Source organism: Misgurnus anguillicaudatus, chromosome 9 (assembly GCF_027580225.2).
Source record: "Misgurnus anguillicaudatus chromosome 9, ASM2758022v2, whole genome shotgun sequence".
Classification (NCBI taxonomy): domain Eukaryota; kingdom Metazoa; phylum Chordata; class Actinopteri; order Cypriniformes; family Cobitidae; genus Misgurnus; species Misgurnus anguillicaudatus.
The window spans coordinates 5,796,653-5,817,156 of record NC_073345.2 but is presented as its reverse complement, the minus strand read 5'-3'; the positions used below and the strand labels follow the sequence as shown (position 1 = coordinate 5,817,156).

At 37.1% G+C, this 20,504-nt stretch overlaps 1 protein-coding gene and 1 long non-coding RNA gene across 5 annotated transcripts in view; both read right to left on the bottom strand.

Annotated features, from left to right (window-relative positions):
* septin8a (septin 8a) overlaps positions 1 to 13,961 on the bottom strand; it is a 32,175-nt gene extending 18,214 nt beyond the window's left edge. For all 3 annotated transcript variants that reach the window (XM_073871064.1, XM_073871066.1, XM_073871065.1), the window contains exons 1-4: positions 13,803 to 13,961; positions 5,309 to 5,423; positions 5,013 to 5,208; positions 3,622 to 3,808 (exon numbers count right to left, since the gene is read on the bottom strand). In XM_073871064.1, coding sequence (XP_073727165.1) covers positions 3,622 to 3,808; positions 5,013 to 5,208; positions 5,309 to 5,423; positions 13,803 to 13,832 — 528 coding nt within the window. In that variant the 5' untranslated portion in view covers positions 13,833 to 13,961. The remainder of the gene's footprint in view (positions 1 to 3,621; positions 3,809 to 5,012; positions 5,209 to 5,308; positions 5,424 to 13,802) is intronic.
* A 2,412-nt stretch (positions 13,962 to 16,373) lies between these two features.
* LOC141366036 (uncharacterized) lies at positions 16,374 to 20,426 on the bottom strand. Of its 2 annotated transcripts, XR_012370976.1 has the most exons (4): positions 20,264 to 20,426; positions 19,944 to 20,017; positions 18,005 to 18,090; positions 16,374 to 17,367 (listed from the first exon to the last, which is right to left on the bottom strand). It is a non-coding gene; the product is annotated as an uncharacterized lncRNA (long non-coding RNA). The 2 variants fall into 2 exon arrangements; XR_012370975.1 differs by lacking the exon at positions 19,944 to 20,017.
* Between the last annotated feature and the right edge of the window lie 78 nt (positions 20,427 to 20,504).

The following is a 20,504-nucleotide window of genomic DNA, read 5'->3' as shown; positions in this document are numbered from 1 at the left end:
AACTTAAATTAATGACCTTAAAAGATCTTAAAGGAACAGTACACATAAATAACATTTCCCCAGTGTTGTTTCAGACCCTAACATGAAACAAATGAGACATTTTAAAGAATTTCATATACAGTAGATACACCAAACAAGAAAAAACAACAACAAACAAACCTCATTATTTGTAATTTACCAGGTATTTATGATTTTCAGAAAACAATTAAAAATTAGTCATGTCCGAACACAGCTGTTGTATGCCTTCACAAGATCGTGCATCAATGTTTCAAAGCTTCAAAAGTGCATCCATCCATTAGTGAAGTAATCCATACATTACCCAATGATTTAATAAATGTTTTTTGAAGTGAAACATATATGTTTTTAAGAAAAACATGATTCATATTTTGAGCTTTTATTAATAGTTAACATATTTTTCTAGATTCATAAATGGCGGCACGTTAAAGTAAATTGGTATGACACAGAGAACGGCATTTATTAAATACGGTGCTCTGTGGTTACATTGAGCCGGAGAGCTGCAGATGGCTGGTAAACAAAGTAAACAATAAAAAAAGCAATTGCTCCATATTAGTTGCGAGGTGTTGTTAAATTAAGTTCCTTACTTTGTACAGTCAGCAATAAGGAATAAGATGTCAGCTTACATTTTTGAAAAAAAAAATTCATATATTCTTGTTAGTTCCTGGAAAAATGTGGAGCGGTAAATGTAATTGTTTTTCTCAACAAAAACATGTCAAACTAAATAAACAGGATAACTATAAACCGACTTGGTTTTAAACGTGACATTGGAGTAAAAAAAATCTAAAGTTTAGTTTCGCGTGCTCATGTGAGACGTTCGCGTACTCAGTGCAGATTTTTTTTAAAGCTCACGTAACACGCGCTGTTTCTGCATTTCTGATGTTAATCTGGAGTACCTATAGAGTAGTAAGACATCCTTTATATCTCCGAAGAGTGTTTAGTTTAATCAGATTTATAAAAGAAAGATTAGCTTTACCGAATCTTTCCGATTACGTACGAAAAAATGAAGAAGGAGGAATTATACTGCGGGAGGAGCGAGTACGAGTCATGCAACACTATACAACACTGTTTTAACTTATGATTCACTACATGTTCGTGTCATTTATATAATATGAACGCGCCTATTTCCAACATAAGACAGAAGTCTTACTTACTGCGTGCAACTCATCATGACCCGGTTGAGAAAATCCAGCGCATCAAACACACACACAAAACTCCGCTGCTATCCCGGATAATAAACTATATCCATTGTTTTCATAAGGCTGGATTTCTTCTCCTTACATCCAAAAACACACTTCTTCTTTTGTGCCATTGTTGAGTTTTGAAATTAAACAAAGCTGAGTGGCGTGATAAGATGTTTGCAAGCTCCAGCGTCTCCCGCTGATTGACGGGTGGGCAGGGTTTTCTGGGGGAAGTGCCCATATAAAGAAGTGATACGTATAGAAAACCCCTGAAACGTCAGCTGGACCCGTAATCGGAAAAAAAACTTTCCGAAACTTGTAGGAACCCTGGCGAAGTGCATTCGGCACAGAAATACTCTGTAACACGCCCAACTGCTGCTTTGACACTTTGCCTACGTTTAGCATGAGGAAACAACTCTATAACTGTGTTAATAAGTCAGAATGCTTGAAATACCATTAAACCCCCCCTTTAAAGCAACACTATGTAGTTTTTTACCTTTAAATAATGTCTCTAAAATTATTTCAGTGATAGAACAACTTTTAACTGGAGAAATTGTACTGTTGCTGCAACCTGAGCAGCCTCCTAGCTGCTACAAGCACGCTCTGAAAGTGGTGGTGGAGGGTAGAGCACACACCCCCGCCCCTCCCCTTGCCTGCAGAAGAGTGTCTGATACCAGGCACTGTTGCGCTTTTCAACCACATGGGGGAGCTGTGAGTCATTTTTACATGGAAACTACATAGTGTTGCTTTAAAGTTTAGTTTTGCTCCATGTCCCCTTAGGGGCTCCATAGTTTTTCACTGTTTTCAACAAGGAATTTTAAAATGATATAAAAACATAAAAACACATATACAGAATATAATTTTAGCATCTTATGGATATTTCCTAATCATCAACTTGTTGTGAAACAATTGTTGTCTTAAATATGTCATTTAAATAAACAAATAATCGAATATAACTTTTTATGAACTCAAATATTCAAATATAAAATTACTTGAAAACTAGATCACTAGTCACAAGCCCTAACTATAGTTTAAAGATCAAAATATGAATTTTGTTTTTTTTCACGATCATTTTCGTTCAATCGTTTATTTACCCACTGGGTTATATATGGATTACTTTAATGATGGATGAATGCACTATTAGACCCTTTTGATTCCGTTCATGCCAGATATTATTTAATATAACTCTTTGGCTGAAGAAGAAAGACATAAACATTTTGGATGACATGGGAGTGAGCAAATAATCAGTATTTTTTATTTTGGGAGTGAACTAATCCAGTACAAATGATGGATTTCATCTGCACATAGTTGAGCTTGTGTTTATAAACTGATGCTTCACTGGCTCTGATACATAAACATTAGCCTGCAGAAACTCTCAAAAGATGTTTTTCTCAAATAAACAATTAATAACAACGGTCAAACAAAATGTACAAAGACAAATATTACGCCGAGTCAGCCCTCTAAACATGTGAAGATGGGGCTCAATAGAGATGTTTAATGTGCATGTGAGGTTGTGGGGTCTGAGGTCATATCATTATAACAAGTCTGTTTGACAGTCACTGAATCATCTGTGCCCTGTACGTCACCTGAAAAAACAGACACCCACCGCTCCTCTCATTCAGTCTATTACTATCTGATGAAATGAACGATTGATCGACTCTTTTTCTGCAGGCATACTAAGGGAAGCTACTGCCCACTGCCCTACATTTGGCCATATTAAAGATTATCAATATACTCATCAGTACAACCTTATGACCCAGACCCTCATTTACATTCAGACACAAAGATGAAGTTTCACAATACAGATGGACGTTTATTCTGTTTGTAGCTATACTCATCCACAAAGTATTACATTGGCTGTATGTAAAGTATAGAGATGAGTATAGTCGTATTACAATTGACTACAATCTTTATTTCAGACTAGTTTTAACAACACGAGGCACTTCAATATTTCCAAGACACCATTTAGAAAAGAGTCCTAATATCAGTATCAACATTATAAAAACTATACTGGATCATGCCAATATATTGTGACATCTGGCATGTTTAGGTCAATAATATTTTATGATATGCCATTTCAATAATTTTGTACAATATATTTGTGATTTATTGTTTAATCTTTGGCATGTGATTTTCAGCAAAGGCCAATAAATATAATGGCTTATGAGTAAATATGCAGTGTTTGGAAATTCCAGCTCCAGCTCTCTTTTTATTTCCTGTCACTTCTGTCCCTGTCATTGCAAACTTTGAAACGTCTAAAAAATGTAATTAGAAAAGTGAAAAATGAACCGTGCACCCTTCTTTTATGAAATGGCTGACGCCCATCTTAGTCAACCACTGCATAAAAACAATTACTGATTTTTCCAGCAAACAGATCACATTCATCCAGAAGATCTGAGATGAAACCACACAAATGCGCCTTTACCTTGCTGTCCAACTTCTTCATGGTGACTAAATCCAGAGATTTGAGTGAGTGTCCTGTGGGAGCGATGAAGTACAGGCAGATGTGGATTCTGGTGTCGTGGTAGTTGAAGAGAGATCGTTTGATTTTCAACTCTTCCTGCAGGTAGTTCTCAAACTGTGTGTCAATGTAATCCACAATTGGCTTATAGCTAAAAAAAAAGCAACAAACAAACGCACTGTGTCAGGGATTTTGATATGCTGGCATACAGCGCTTAACATATTTATTACAGCACATGTCTATTCGTTTCAAACACCATTCAGCTTCATGAAGTGCTCTAATGTGGACTTTATTCTTTTCAGAAAGCTCTCAACGTTTTACTTTTTTTAACAGGAGTGATTCAATTCAAATTGATTCACGTTTTTCTAAGCAAATTTGAGGTGGCACATTCAACTTCTCTCAGACGTCAGAAATTTATCAAGAGTAACATTCAACCAATAAAACTTTTTTTTAATAGAATAGCAAGTAAATAACTGTAATAACTACAAACACATACAGCTGGATTAACCATTACAGTAATGTAACCAAATTATTTTGGTAATACACCAAAGCGTTTAAAAGTGGCTGAAAAAGCCAGGCGAATGCCGACTGTAGGTGTTTGCCAGCTGTTTTTTCAGATGAGCACTATGGTTGCTCTGATACTTCTGCTTTGTTTATCAGTCGTTGAACGATGCGCTGGTTGGTTGTCGACTCTGGGCAGATCCAATAGGTTTAAACTTCAACAGAGGACCCTCCTTAATAGAAGTAACGCTTTGCAATGGAGCGTGGCCAGACTCTCTTTACAAATAAAATGAATGTACGAGAGTCTGGTTGGACCAGGCTACTTTTTTGTCTGGTCACTGTATGAATTAAAAGTTGTGTCATAAATTTCGGGGTGCTCACAGACAGCTACAGCAATGTCCCCCTTCATTTTCAGATATAACCACACGTCAAACCACATGTGTCAGTAAGCTCTTTGCTGAACGTCATGCAAACTTCCCGCTCGGATTAAAATTTTTCAATTTGCATGAAAGACTCAATCTAATATATAGATAGATACTGTATATATATTACACATACAGCTACGAAATCAGCACTGCGTTTAGTTTGTATATATGAGCAATTTATTTAAAGGCGGGGCTAGATGATCACAATTCAGTGTAAAAGTGTTTCATGATAATCCTGATATGAAAACAGTTTGCTTCTCATTTCTAATAAACTGGGACATGTGTTTGAGAGTGAGAGAAAGCCCCAGGACCATGTTTACAATGGATGACCTTTCCTTGTTTTTTTCGGCATTTTCCCAGCATGCCCTTTACGCTTGAGCTTTCATGACTGTTTCTAGCTTCTGGACACGGGGACCTTTACATTCTTACCTTTCTTCTTTGTTGATCTGGTCCCCAAAGCCCACAGTGTCAACGATAGTCAGCTTGAGGTGGACGTTGCTCTCCTGCAAGTCGTACGTTCTCGGCCGAAGGTAGACGCCGTTTTGGTAATGGCTGGCCTCCTCATTTTCAAACATTGTATTAAAAAGCGTGTTCATTAATGTAGATTTGCCGATGCCGGTCTCACCTAGATGAATGAGAGAAATTCTCAGGAAATGTTTCTACTACAAGGTCAGATTGTGCGACATGATGTGCAGGTTTAAAAAGCGAAGTTAACAGTTGCTTACCCACACAGAGGATGTTGAAACAGAAACCCTGAGTCACCGATTTACTGACCAGCTGATCAGGCAGACTGTCAAAACCAACATGACCGCCAAGGCTGAGGTTACGCTTTTCTTCATTCTAGGAAGGAATGAGTGAGATGTGCTTTATGAAAAGTATGCACAACAAAAAGCTCATAGAAATATTGCACATGTTTTAAATATTTTTGAGAATTTAATACATTTCTAATTGCATTATTCATATTACACACTGGGCATTACAGAAGTAAGAAAGCATTAAACTTAAACTAGCATCCAAGACAGTGAGCCACTTAAAACATTTCCAACAGTATGAAATACAAATATCATCATTCAAAAGGAGGCATAACTAAAATATCACTAAAAGGTTTTTAATTACATTAACAACTGCCCTAAAATGCCATCCTGAGATCAACGCACTCCTCATTTGCCTGGCTTCGTCTCGTTCCCCAATGCAGGCACATATTTGCCGGGTGATGTCACCGAGACGTGCTACTGAGCAAAGCAGCACTTCTGCAGGCATAACACGCATCAGGCACAAAAGGAATCCTAGCTGAAAAACCTGCACCGGCCCCAGTGTTATTTCAAAGCAGAGGCACCAAAGGGGAGGTTACAGACGAAAAGTTGCAGACGAAACATTACACTTGAAAGCCGGACATTGTGCTAGCTGAGGTGAAGGGGAAATGGCCTCTCAAAGTGTTTTTAGAAAACAGGCAATCTGGAGGACGAAAAAAACTTGGGAAGGCCTCAACAATATCCTTATAGGGGCAGATAGCAAATGCCCCCGCCGCAAGGGCAGGCGAAACATTTCCCCTCAGGGGGCAGTAGATCAAGAGGAAATGGTGCACAGTTTGGAGCACTGAACAATATTTTCTCAACCCGCCCTCAAAGTGACGGCCCTAATTACATTACAAGAACGCTGAACGTTGTGTGTGAATCTGTGAACATGCCAGATGTCACTTTGAGAAACAATCGCCCCATAGGAACCGTATGAGAGACACAACATAAATCGGATCTGAATTACTACCGTTTTGACCAGCGACTAACAAGAGTACGATCATAAACATAACTCTACAGGAAAATCTGACGACAGCCAATCGTCGGGGGTCCAACACAAAACAGATTGTTCAAGGCAGATGGGTACTCCAAGCTTTGGTGGAGGAGAGCCAAACTGGGACGAATCCATCTCCACCCCCTCCAAACACATATGTATGCCTGTTTTAGTAAACTCTCATTAGAGATGGAGATCGTAGGCACCCTATGTGGCTGAAGGAGGGGCGGATGTGAAGAATGCAGATGGTCCAGATTTGGTCTCAGCGTGGCATCCGCGGCGCTGAACAAAAGCCGAATGGCCTTTATCTGTTCCCCTACTAGAGTTCTTCATGCATGCACATGCAGCCGTCTATCTGGCTGCCAGTCCCCACAAACACGCCTTTTAAACGTAAAGACGTGTAAAGTTTTGCATTTAACCTTTAAAATTACAAATGAGAGCACAATATACAGTACAAATTTCACCATTAACACATGAAGAGCTAAGATGCAAAAGCTGCTAAACACCACGTCCGTCAAAAAAAAAAAAATGATCGTAACGGCACATACTATACGTTCATCAAATACTTTTGCATCAAATCTGCAGTATCTCGCCCTGAGGACATTCAGAAATGATTAGTTTTAGGCAGAATCCATTAAAGGAATATTCAATTTTCTTAAAAGAAAAATCCAGATAATTTACTCACCACCATGTCATCCAAAATGTTGATGACTTTCTTTGTTCAGTCGAGAAGAAATTATGTTTTTTGAGGAAAACATTCAAGGATTTTTCTCGTTTTGGTGGAGTTTGGTAGAGCCCAGCATTTAATACTTAACTCAACACTTAACAGTTTTTTTCGACGGAGTTTCAAAGGTCTATAAACAATCCCAAACGAGGCATAAGGGTCTTATCTAGCGAAACGATTGTCATTTTTGACAAGAAAAATAAAAAATATCCACTTTTAAACCACAACTTCTCGTCTAGATCCGGTCGTGCTGCGCCAGCTTGACCCCACGCAATACGTCATGACGTCAAGAGGTCACAGAGAATCAACGCGAAACTCCGCCCCAGTGTTTACAAGTGTGGAGAAAGAGGAACGTTACGACGTTGTTGTATGTCAAATGATACAAATTAATGTCTTTGTGTCAGTTTATTGTTTACAATGGTCTGCAAATGTGCGATTTATATATGTAACACGTGACCTCCCTACTTCACTACGCATTTACGTTAGGTCGCGCTGGACCGGACTTAGACGAAAAGTTGTGGTTTAAAAGAGCATATTTTTTTGTTTTTCTTGTCAAAAATGACAATCATCTAGCTAGATAAGACCCTTATGCCTCGTTTGGGATCGTTTATAGTCCTTTGAAACTCCGTTGAAAAAAACTGTTAAGTGTTGAGTTAAGTACCAAATGTTGGGCCCCATTAAAGTCCACCAAAATGAGAAAAATCCTGCAATGTTTTCCTCAAAAAACACAACCTCCTCTCGACTGAACAAAGAAAGACACCAACATTCTGGATGACATGGTGGTGAGTAAATTATCTGGACTTTTCTTCTAAGAAAATGGACCATTCCTTTAAGAGTCTAATAAAAACTGCTAATTAATGCTAATCAAATCTTATGTTTACGGGTTTATTAATGTTATACACAGGATGTTGGCTCATCTTGAACCCCATGTATATTTATATAATAAAAACATCATCCATGCCCTGAAACTAGGTATGGTGCAATAAATGAATTTAATGTTAAACAGGATAGTCTTGTTTCAAACCTTAAGCCTCAATCTTACTTTAAATTTGAAGGAATGGTTCACCTAAAATCTACTGGACTGATTGTTTGTTTAGATTTTAACGTAATAATTGTTTTACTTCCGTAAAACGTAGACCAGAAAGTCACGTAGTGACATGACAAGCTTAAATGTATGCAAGCATGAATGAGATCCCAATGTAAGATCCAAATACAGCTTTTGTCACTTCCTTAGTGCGGGACTAACAAACCAAACCACATCTCCTGGTGTGTCAAGAAATGTAGCTGGCACTACCAGCTATCTGCACAACAATTGCATAATGCTATAAGGTCATTTTAAATTATTACTTTAAAAATATAAATAATGAAATGAATGTAATTTTAATGCATAAAGAATACAAACGATAAAGCAAAGCAGAATCAGAACAGTATAAGATGTTATAACTACAAAACAAGCACTTAATACAGCAAACAAAACTTATTGTTGATATTGTAATCATAATTATTAATGTCAAATAACAGAATAATACAGGCCATATTATTTAACACAGACAAAACAAACTGAGAAGTGTTTATGGATGCTATTTAAAGCATTACTAAATAAAGTTAAGTCTATAGCTTTATAAACAAAATGGTTATTTAAACTGGGAATAAATTGTATGAAAGCGATCAAAGAACGGTCATTGAAACATTCAATGGCTTTAATTAAATCTCACAAAACTCCTGTAATCATGAATGAATCATTCTGCACATATCTAACTTTCATCGTGATAAACGTTGTTGTTTTGATGAAAGCATGAGTGCGCACTTTTATCTAAACACCGGAGTGTTTGTTGGTCTGCTCCGGTGATTCATTAAAACACTTCTGATTGGCCATTACATTCCTAAGCACAACAAATGCGTCTGTGATTGGTTTAAATGCTCGAAGGTGAAAAAAACATATTAAGAAATATGTGATGCAATGTAATACACATTTATGCAATAAATGTGTAATGCTGTAATCGACACTTTTTTTCATGTTTACAATTCATTGAAATCACGAAGGCCTGGTTTGGAACTTGGCATTTTTGTTTATCTTTCCGACCCTGCTTGCCACTAACTTTTAAAAAATGCTCATATTCATTTGCATGACCAACTTTCACATATCTGACGAGGTTGGAAAATTTTTAGGGTGCTTTCAGTGTCTGTGATTTTCTTAGCACAAACATTGCACATTGCAGAACTGTCCCGAAGCCTGTGGTCAATGTAGTCATGTCAGTAGATGGGTTTAACTTCATGCAGAGCTGTGCAGACTGACAGAAGTAGCCTATGACAAAATCACAGTGAGAGCAATACAAGAGCAAACTGCTCTGTATGCTTACGAATCACTCTTGCTGAACTTTGCTGCATGGCGCTTCATGTTGTTGAAGACGTCTAACTTAACAATGAGTCTTGTGAGTTTTGGGTCATCTGATCTGCCTTTACAGACGATTTTAGTAGTAACATCATAAACAAATAGCTGTCGTGGAATGTAACTTCTATTATATAACAATAGAGTCCTTTTAGAGTAGTTTAATTCTGATAACAATCAAAATAAATAACAAGCAGATTACCTGAAATTATAGCTATAGCGTATCAAAAACTACACAGAGCTAACGTTAGTGTGTAAAATGAATGTATACAATGTAAACTACAGCTCGGCTGCCAAAACTCCCTTCCATCATCTTTAGGAAACCAAAACATTTGTTATTTTCGGCGAGGTATTTGTTCCAGAGTTCAGTTTGGCCACTGAACTATGGATGAGAAAACTCAGGTTGCGAAAAAAAAACAGGATGAGAAAAAAGGGGGAAAGATGAAGACAAAAGGGAAAGGGGTAAGACAGAGAAATGAGATTGGCCCTAAGTCCATTCGTGAAATTTCCTCACTACTGAATATTCCACAGTCAACTGTTAGTGATATTATAACAAAATAGAAGCAACTGGGAACACAGCAACTCAGCCACGAAGTGGTAGGCCACGTAAAATCACAGAGCGGGGTCAGCGCATGCTAAGGCACACAGTGCGCAGAAGTCGGCAACTACAGAACTCCAAGCTTCATGCGGCCTTCAGATTAGCTCAAGAACAGTGCGAAGAGAGCTTCATTGAATGGTTCTCCATGGCCGAGAAGCTGCATCCAAGCCTTAAATCACCAAGTTGAATGCAAAGCGTCGGATGCAGTGGTGTAAAGCATGCCGCCACTGGGCTCTAGAGCAGTGAAGAGTGTTCTCTGGAGCGACAAATCTTGCTTCTCTGTCTGGCAATCCGATGGACGAGTCTGGGTTTGACGGTTGCCAGGAGAACAGTACTTGCCTGACTGCATTGTACCAAGTGTAAAGTTTGGTGTGGGGTTGGGCTTGGCCCTTGAGTTCCAGTGCTTCATAATACCAAGACATTTTGGATAATTTCATGCTCCCAAAATTGTGGGAACAGTTTGGGGATAGTCCCTTCCTGTTCCAACATGACTGCACACAAAGCAAGGTCCATAAAGACATGGATAAGCGAGTTTGGTGTGGAGGAACTTGACAGGTCTGCACAGAGTCTTGACCTCAACCCAATAGCACATCTTTGGGATGAATTAGAGCGGAGACTACGAGTGAGGCCTTCTCATACAACATTAGTGTCTGACCATACAAATGTGCTTTTAGAAGAATGGTCAAAAATCCCATAAACACACTTCTAAACCTTGTAGAAAGTCTTCCAAGAAGAGTTGAAGCTGTTATAGCTGCAAAGGGTGGGTCAACTCCATATTAAACCCTATGATTAAGAATGAGATGTCATTTCAGGTTCATAAAGGCAGGTGTCCCAAACTTTTTGGCAATATAGTGTATATCATTATGTAGCTTGCTATGCAATTACAAAGAGAGCTTTGATATAAAGTTTTCTGTCCAACTATTTTATGTAACATTAAATAGCCTAAGTTTTAGAGTCTTTTTACTTCAACTATTAATTAATATTTTTCCACAACTATAATAGCAAATTGTTTAAAACTATGGAGCTATGAAAGTGAATACTGTGACTGAAGAAATCCATTAGTTTGATACCCTTGCATTACAGCATTTTTCACTGACTGACGTTCAGGTTAACTCTATTAATATTCCAGGTGAGCCTTAAAGTCCTATGTTTATTTGACAGTGAGTTTACATTTAATTTATATGAAGGCTAAATACAAAATAAAGATTAACATCAAATTTTATTCAAATTAAATTTTTTTTAATATTATATAGTTTTATATGAGGTGGCTTCATAGACTTGTCAAACTCATTTGTTCAGAAGCTTGTAGGTACAAACATTAGTTGTGGGCATTTTTTGCACTCCCAACCAAGTTTATTTTAAAATCCATACTGTTATCAGATTTATACAGTATCGATCGAAATGTAGAAGTATACCGGCGATAGAAATTTTGGCCATATCTTCCAGCCCTAACTACGTCACAGACTCCTATGGCATTGCTATTTGTTTACACAGAATGCATTCTGGAAATGGGAATGTTACTATGTCCCCAATTTTATGCCAATTTTCTGGAATCAATGCGCTGTGTGAAAGTGGTTCTTGTGTTCTGTAAAAGAAATAAAGTCTAAACTATGGAAAAAACATACCGAATGTGAGCAAATGATGAAACAATCCTTATTTTTTTAGAGGGCTATCTCTTTAAACTTTTCCCACATCATGTAATTGGAATTAACATTGATCCTTTACAGTTCAATGCAGTTGATCAATAACGCTGTAAAACCACACAAACCTTTAATCAGAAACAATGACTGTGAAAGCATTATACTCAGCAAAGCGTGAGGAAAACACTTGGACATAAAAGATGAGTCCATTTAAAAAAAAAAAAAATCCAGATAATTTACTCACCAACATGTCATCCAAAATGTTGATGTCTTTCTTTGTTCAGTCGAGAAGAAATTATGTTTTTTCAGGAAAACATTCCAGGATTTTTCTCCTTTTAATGGACCCCAACAAGTAACAGATTTAATGCAGTTAAAACTTGCAGTTTCAACAGAGTTTCAAAGGACTCTAAACGATCCCAAACAAGGCATAAGGGTCTTATCTAGCAAAGCGATTGTCATTTTTGACAAGAAAAATAAAAAAATATGCACTTTTAAACCACAACTTCATCCTGTGACGAGCCAGCGCGACCTCACACAATACGTCATCACGTCAAGACGTTCCGACGTTGTTGTATGTGAATAATACAAATTAATGTCTTTGTGTCAGTTTATTGTTTAAAATGGTCCGCAAATGTGCGTTTCATATAGGTAACACGTGACCTTTCTACGGCATTGCGCAATTATGTGAGGTCACGCTGGCATGTCACAGGATCGGAGATGTGGTTTATAAGTGCATATTTTTTATTTTTCCTGTCAAAAATGACAATAGTTTCGCTAGATAAGACCCTTATACCGCAGTTGGGATCATTTAGAGCACTTTAAAACTGCATTGAAACTGTAAACTGTTGGAGTCCACTAAAGTCTAAAATATTGAGAAAAATCCTGGCATGTTTTCTTTAAAAACTTACATTTCTTCTCGACTGAACAAAGAAATACATAAACATATTGGATCACATGGGGGTAAGTAAATTATCAGGATTTTTGTTTTATGAAAGTGGAATATTCCCTTAAACATTCCTCAAACAAATCAGCAAATCACGCAATAGATTTTTCATCTATCCTGAACGTACTACAAACGACACAATACAGCTCTTCTACAATCCGTGTCCGGCTTTCAAATACAGAGGGAATTGCTCTGCGTTCCTGAGCATTCCCGGGAAACCTTCCTGTGGAAACAGTGCTTATTTGTGTGCGATTGCTCAGTACTCACGCCACACACCATGCAATAGGACAATAGGTTAGTTTGAGCTCTCACTTAACACCAGGAAGTTTAAACTTGTTCCAAGTCAGGAAACTCAACTTTCATAGAAGCAAGCATGACTTCAAATCACCTACGGCAAACTTTGCTTCTATGATTTCTTGCATCTCACAATCTACTAATCCTGTGCAGGTTATCACCCTCAAAAGATCCTATTACTGTCTGAACACCATCCCATCACCAAACCCCCCTTTGTCACCCTTATCTGTAATCTCACACTGAAGGGAAACACAAGCTGACCCCTAACTCTTGTGTGAATACAGTGAGTTCAAATCCCACATGCTTCTCCCAATCCTAATGTCTGTCAGATACTCTGCGTTTATTCCTGTTTGAATGGGGGTTTGTGTGAGTAAACAGTAAAGCTGTCAGCAAAGTGGTAAATGAGAGAGGAGTTCTAGCAGACCGCCCCAAAACCAGCTCTCGTGCGCTGTGTACTAGTGAAATATTAACGTTAGATTGTGCAGACATCGGTACATAAAAATGGTTTGCATATGTAAACAACAATAAAAAAAAGTCCGAAATGCATTAAATTGACCGTTTCAGATCACCAGCATTGTAGAAATACCTGATCTCTATAATCAAGTTCAAAAAGACACAAAACTAAACCTGATCTGACATGTAGTAAACACACCACAAAGTAAAGACCTTATAGTACATAAACAGCGTTAAATAACTGTGCTGGTTCATGTTGATAGAGTCAGTTAGGCTAAGCTAGAGTAGCGATCGTGCTAGTCCCAATTCATTATAGAAAACCTAAAGTGAGTGTGCATCCTATTAAAAACGGCTCTCTGAAAATTAGAAATCATTCAAAATGAAACTTACAGAAAATATGTCTACATCTGTGGCCGCCATGATGAGGAATGTATATGTTTACTGCCGAGAAAAGGCAAAAGGGAGCTGCCTGCCTTCGTCTCTCTCACGGTCCGCTGACACACACTCTCTGGGTCGGTTGGAGAATTCACTGATGTTACTATGGTGAAGGTCTACCTCATGAATATTACTAAAGTAACGTGACGTTCTTACATTAGAATGAGTTGATTGGCCCATAGGCAGCGGTTATTAGGAATAGCGACCAATCAAAAAATACGCCCAAGGCTTGGCTCTTGAATATTAATTAGGTTGCGTGATGCAAAAAGTAATATTTATGAGATAGTCGTTCGTAATAGTAGGATTCGCGATCGTCTCACTGCGTTAAATATGGCTTCTTCCTGGAAACTCCTATTTTCTTTAGGAATGCATTTTCTCGAGACTTGGAAACAGCCTTTCAATAACGAAATACGCAACTAATCAACAGTTATGCTCTACATCAAACCGTTAAATGAAATTCAGTCGTGGGAGACTCGACTGTACTGTAAAGTTACATAATTTTCATTCAGTTCATTCATACACGCACACAGGACAGCACATCTATTAGAGAAAAACTATATGAACACCTTTATGTAAAAAGAAATAATTTATTAAAAATGTCATATTATTTCTATATACTAATTTTTTAAATAATTATTTAATTAACTCTATTATTTCTTTCCGGCCAAAACTGTACAAAAAAGTACATTTAAATTGTAGAAAAATAAATTCTATATTCACACGTATGCAACGCTAATTAATATACCATTTGTTGTATGATGACATCACAGCACTACCCACATTTAGTTCTGCACTGAATAACTATTTGTGTTCGACTTCACTCGGCGCTGTGACATCAAAGTACCGCGAGACTGATTCAATAGTCTTAAGAGCAGACTGCACTCGAATCCCTCTCGCGGTATCTTGATGTCATACATCGATCACTCTGCGCAGCGCTGAATGAAGTCCAACATATCGGCCGTTTCTCATTATGAAGGCTGCAGCCTGCGGAGGTCGCATATGCAGGCTACATACGTCATCAAGCCGGGTTTATTTAAGTTAACTGAGCATTACATTCGCAATTCATAAGCAAATTACAACAATTTGCGATTAACTAAGAATAATAGTCAACTTTATACTTGTTAATATTCTGAAATAAGACAGTCTTGATGACGTATGTAGTCTGGAAATGCGACCTCCGGAGGCTGCAGCCATCGTGCTTTCATTCCGGAAAACAGGTAGGGTGAGGGCGTGGCTTCAGTTCAGGTGTCGCAGAGGACGGAAGCAAGAGACGTTCTATATGTTAACATTTGGGACGTATTAAAAAAATGGATTTGACTCAAGAGGCGATTTTAAACATATTAATAGAGGGGAAAGGAAAGGTGAAAAACTCTGAGCTTCTGGGCAAGTATAAAGAGCACCTGAATTGTAGTGATCCAGAAGAGAAGAAGAAAAACCGAGATCTCTTCAAGTCTTTTGTCAACAACCTTGCTGTTGTGAAAGATTTTGAGGATACCAAGTACATTGTTCTGAAGAAAGTGTACCATCATTTACTAGAAGCCAATACAGACCAAAACATTCAAAGAGAACAGAAAGAACAGGATGATGAAGATGGATCGCACTCTGAAGAAGATAAGAAAGAACAACAATACGTGGAAGATAGGAGATCAGACGTGAGGAGATCTTCCAGCACGGTGGGACCTTCCCAGATAGCACACGTACGTCTCAGATACGTCTTGTAAAGATCTTTACATCTGCTGACGATCGTCTTTGAATAATACGTCTTCCATATCTCTACAAGACGTATTTAAGATCTTTAAAAAATTCTAAATCCTACCTGCCTGCAATGCATCTCCGTTTGGTCTTGAATCCGATCAAACGCAGACGAATCAGCAAAGACCTCCAACTCATTTCATTTTTTAAATAAATGTCTTGTTTAAATGTTTTAAAAATATAGTCAAACAGGTTTTTAAGGTTTGGCATTCATTTTGAAGCAAAAATATAATTAAATATAATTAATAAAGACAATATCACGTATAAAAAAGCAATAAGCAGTATGTAGACATTTTGCGTTTAGTCCAAAACGTTAAAAAGGCACTTGGAGAAAGCACAGTGCACAAGGAAAGGTGATATCATATTCTTTCTGGCCACAAAATGTTAACAAATACAAAACACACAGGAACATCATTGCCAACAGCCACTGCCCCTCTGACTGTTTTATCAGTCTGAAATGAAAAAAGCTATACATTTAAATAAAACAATTGCCAACAAGCTGATTATCTTAAGGTGACCCTGCTTTAATGCTTACTGCAATTCCTGCTTATTATAATTACGGGGTGTGACTTGAGTGTGTCTGTCATCAGTTATATCACAGTATCTTAGGTTGAAACTTTTCTGACCCCACGGCATCCATTGACATTGTGTAACACACCTTGCATTTTCACATCATTTTAGTTTTAAAGATCATCTGAACAAACCAAAAGGTGATATTGCAAATGTTTATATAGATGAAGAAACCTCATACAAAAAGTTAAAACACAATACACATTCATTTGACCAGGTTTATTCCAGCATCACAGCATGAATTATATTGACTAGTTTGTTTACCAAATTTGAATAAAATGTTTAACCTATGTGTTAATTTATAATACGATTACAGCCACAGTGTAACAAAAATACTGCAAAGTTATTGATCACATTCTCATTATATTACTTCACAAGACCAAAAGTTGACCAGGACACTTTAAGAGCACTGTAACGTAGTAACTGTTGAAAGAATCATGTTACACTGAATATAATGAAAAACTGTTACATAACACAGATGTGACTTTAATTACAATACAACATACTCTTACACCGGGGTTTTTAAACTGTGGGTGAGGACCCACTTGGGGGCACACCATAAGATAGTGAGTGTTGCATTGAGTGATGGTTTGCCCAATTAATTATTAGCAATGGCAATGGTTTTGATATACTGTAAGATTACACCTGTCTAAAGCCTGTAATACACAGCAAGATTTTTGGCTGTCCCAGATGAAAGATTACCAATCGTGAAGATTTCTGTGATCATTTATTTTAATTGGTGGTCCTATGTCATACAGTGAGTGAGGTTTATAGACGTCCGTTTTCCCAGTCATGGGCCCAAAGACACTTACGATAGTTTTATGACAGTGTTAGAAATTCAGCATGATCAACGCACATCAATGTGTTTGCAGCTACGACCTGCGTACCTGTATTTGTCTACCACTTGCGCATGCTGATGATGTGTGTCGCAGCCCCCGATTCAACAGGTGTCTTCATCAACAGTCTACATGCTTAAGTTTAAACAATCCTTGTCACACAGCTGTGTATCCTGGGCTTAATATGTTGTGGAATGAAAGGTTTGGAAACCCTTTCTTTATACAAAGTCTCATGTAAAGTTTATAAGAACTTTTGCAATAGACCGACATTAAACTAAACTGATGGCAGACGAGGTGTTGGGATGACAATGGGCCAGAATTGAATCTGTGCATCCTACCAGATCACATGCTGGTTTGAAGTGCTGCATGAAGAAAAGAAGAAGACGTTAGAACATTTTTAAGGAAAATTTAAATAATTCTCACAATCAATATTGGACTATAAACAATAAATTATTACTAATGCATTTACCTGTAAACAGACCTTTCAACCATCTAAATAATAGATACTACGTGGTAGGCATGGGCCGGTTATCGGTTTTAAGGGATACCGAGGTTTTAAACAGTCAAGGTTACAAAACCACTAAAATGGTCCGTGATACTGTCTCCAAGGCATGAGCTGTGTTTATACAAAATTCATTAAATCATTAAGTCATGTGATTGATTTGATGTTTACATGTAATATACATTACTAAAATATATACTTTTTGAAAGCATATTATAATTTAAAGGCTTAATTTTTACCTGGCATTTGAAAAACAACACATTTTAGAGTTGCAATGGCAATACTGTAACACTGTGAAACCGTGGTATTTTTGCTACCATACTGCCAGAATCTTATACCGGCCCATGCCTACTAGGTGAATGTACCATGTGTCATGATCATCAAGATTCTCAAATTGTTTAGGGCTAGAGCAATACCACAGTTTGGGCAATTCTTCATGTTCTCTAAGACAGTTATTTTGCACCAGTGACAGAAACAGTGACCAAATAATTCATTACCTTATCTACATGTGGGAAGAGGCTCACAGGTGGAGGAAGATGTTTGGCCTGCACTTTCACAGCTGGTAAACATGGATCATAGTGGGCTAGTGACAGAATTAAAAAGATTAGTTTAAAATTTGCTTTACAGCCAGAGGTTGCATTATTTTGACAGACAAGGGCTGTAAGAAAACTGCCAAAATCAATAATAATAAGAGCCAACAGCCAAACAATTACATATAAACTCAAATAAACTCAATCAACTATCTTCATCTGCCTGAACTCAAATCTTGTGGTCTATAAAGTGGGTGTTTATCGGTGTGTAATTCAACCATCATGTTAGACTGAAGGAGTTGCAGTTATCATTAGATTTCACGACTGCACTGGACAAATTACTTCTCACACTCAGTGTGACTTGAGACACAGGATAAACAAAGACATTGAGTATTTTTACATGCACATAATATTATGATCTTATATAATATTATATACTATAAAAATCAGCTTGTTACATTAACACTTTCCAGCGTTTTCTTATACTTCCATTTGTGAAGTTTATCTATCACAGGCGGAGACATGCGGACATACGAAACAGCAAGAAAGATGTTAAGACGTTTACATGCAATGTTAAAATCGGGGTTGAGAGCAAAAAACTACCTGTGCTAATCAGTTTTTGCCATTTATGGGCTTTACCCTATAAAAGAAAACTGTTTTACGCGTTTAAATGACCTTACACGTTATCAGTTTATTAAGCATTTAGACTATGTAGAGTTGTAGACAGTCATTTTGCACCAAGATAAAAATGACCACTCGTGGTGGCCTTCATTCAGAGGTTGGGGTGCTAAGAGTTAACAAATGCTATCCCAGGTGAAAAAAGTGCACTTAAATAAAATACACTTTTTAAGTACTCTTAAAAGTACTCTGGCAACACTACACTCTGTTTTGGGGGATGGACTGGGACTGCTGGATTATTTATTACTTTTTCATGCAGCAATGTTTAGTTTTGTAATCATTTTAATAAGCAATATTATATATAACAAAAACGAGATTTTAAACAAAAAACTTGTTTAGTGCTCTTATTGTTTTCAGCGTGAGTTTGTTAAAGGTTAACTTTTAAATTAAATGAAATAAGAGAATTCTAAATGCTTATGTTTTGTTGAGATTAGCTTTGCCGTTTAACACTACGTGTTTTAACATATTTGGCATATTTCATTTAAACCCAATTCTTCTACATCTTTGTACCAGAGTTATTTTCTGTTTTTCGATAGTGTTGTTGATACTGTTGATACTCTTACGGACACAAATATGATGATTACTGCTTTTATCTTACCGAATGTAGTATTAGCAATAACCTGCTCGCGCTGAATGATGCATCTTATTTGATAACTTTCAGATTCAATGCTGCCCGATATTAGTACGAAAAACAAGCAAAAATAATTGGCCTTAAAAAAATAAGTTTGTCCAAACATTGTATTTCAGAAATAAATCGCTAATACTAACCTTCACCTAACAATCACTTTATAGATAATGTCAACGTGTCACATTTATTGCTGAAAAGAGGATTTTTAACAATGGGATCTGGCAACACTACAAATTCTGTACCCGCGATGTCGCAGCTTAAGCGAATCTTCGTCATTTTACACTAAACTATACAGTAAACTGTCCAAACTTAATTATAAATGCGGATTCGTTTTGAAAAACTAATTTGTCATTCAGAGTACTTCAAAGTTTATTTTTTTATATGAAAAAATTACAGAGGTCCAGACCCCATAGATGGCAACGGCCATGGGTGGACTTAACATCAAGCCAGAATTCTGCACGATTCAGGTAAGCGGAATGAAATACATTGTAAATAAACATTATTAAAACAGATTGTTAAGTCATTCATTCAAAACTTCCCATGACTTAACACTTTCATATTCAGATAAATGACTTAATTTCTTTTTTAAATTAAGACAACCTCAGCAGGAGAGCCCCAGCAGTAACTTTCTCCCAAGCAGATAAGCAATAAGTTGCTTTGTATGAACACCAACCCTAACAATCAAGGTAAAAGAGCATTAAATATTAAGTGGAACATTTATATAGCATGCTGCTTATAGATGGTGAGAGATATAATCTGTGATCTACCATGCATTTCCTTCAAAAAAAAAATTATACATGTTCAGTTGTTCTGTTATGTAATTTAAAATGTACATTATTAATAATAATTTCTAATAATATTCAATATTTGTGAAAGTATTTACTTGTAAATTAATTGAATTTGCAATGTTTATACATTACCTGTTTTTAGGTAAACAGATTATCCATCAGTAGATGCCATGCAAAAAATAGCCTCAAACTTCTAGCTTCAAAACACCATGGCCCGACATAACTTACAAAAAATAATTGATGTGAAAAGGGTTTGCTGCTGATATTGCTGGAAGTGATGTAAGGCCACAGGCACTAAAAAACCTAGGAGATATGAGCAGATTAAACAATTGTTATAGGGCTATGACAATATGTAATGGTTGTTGACAATGTG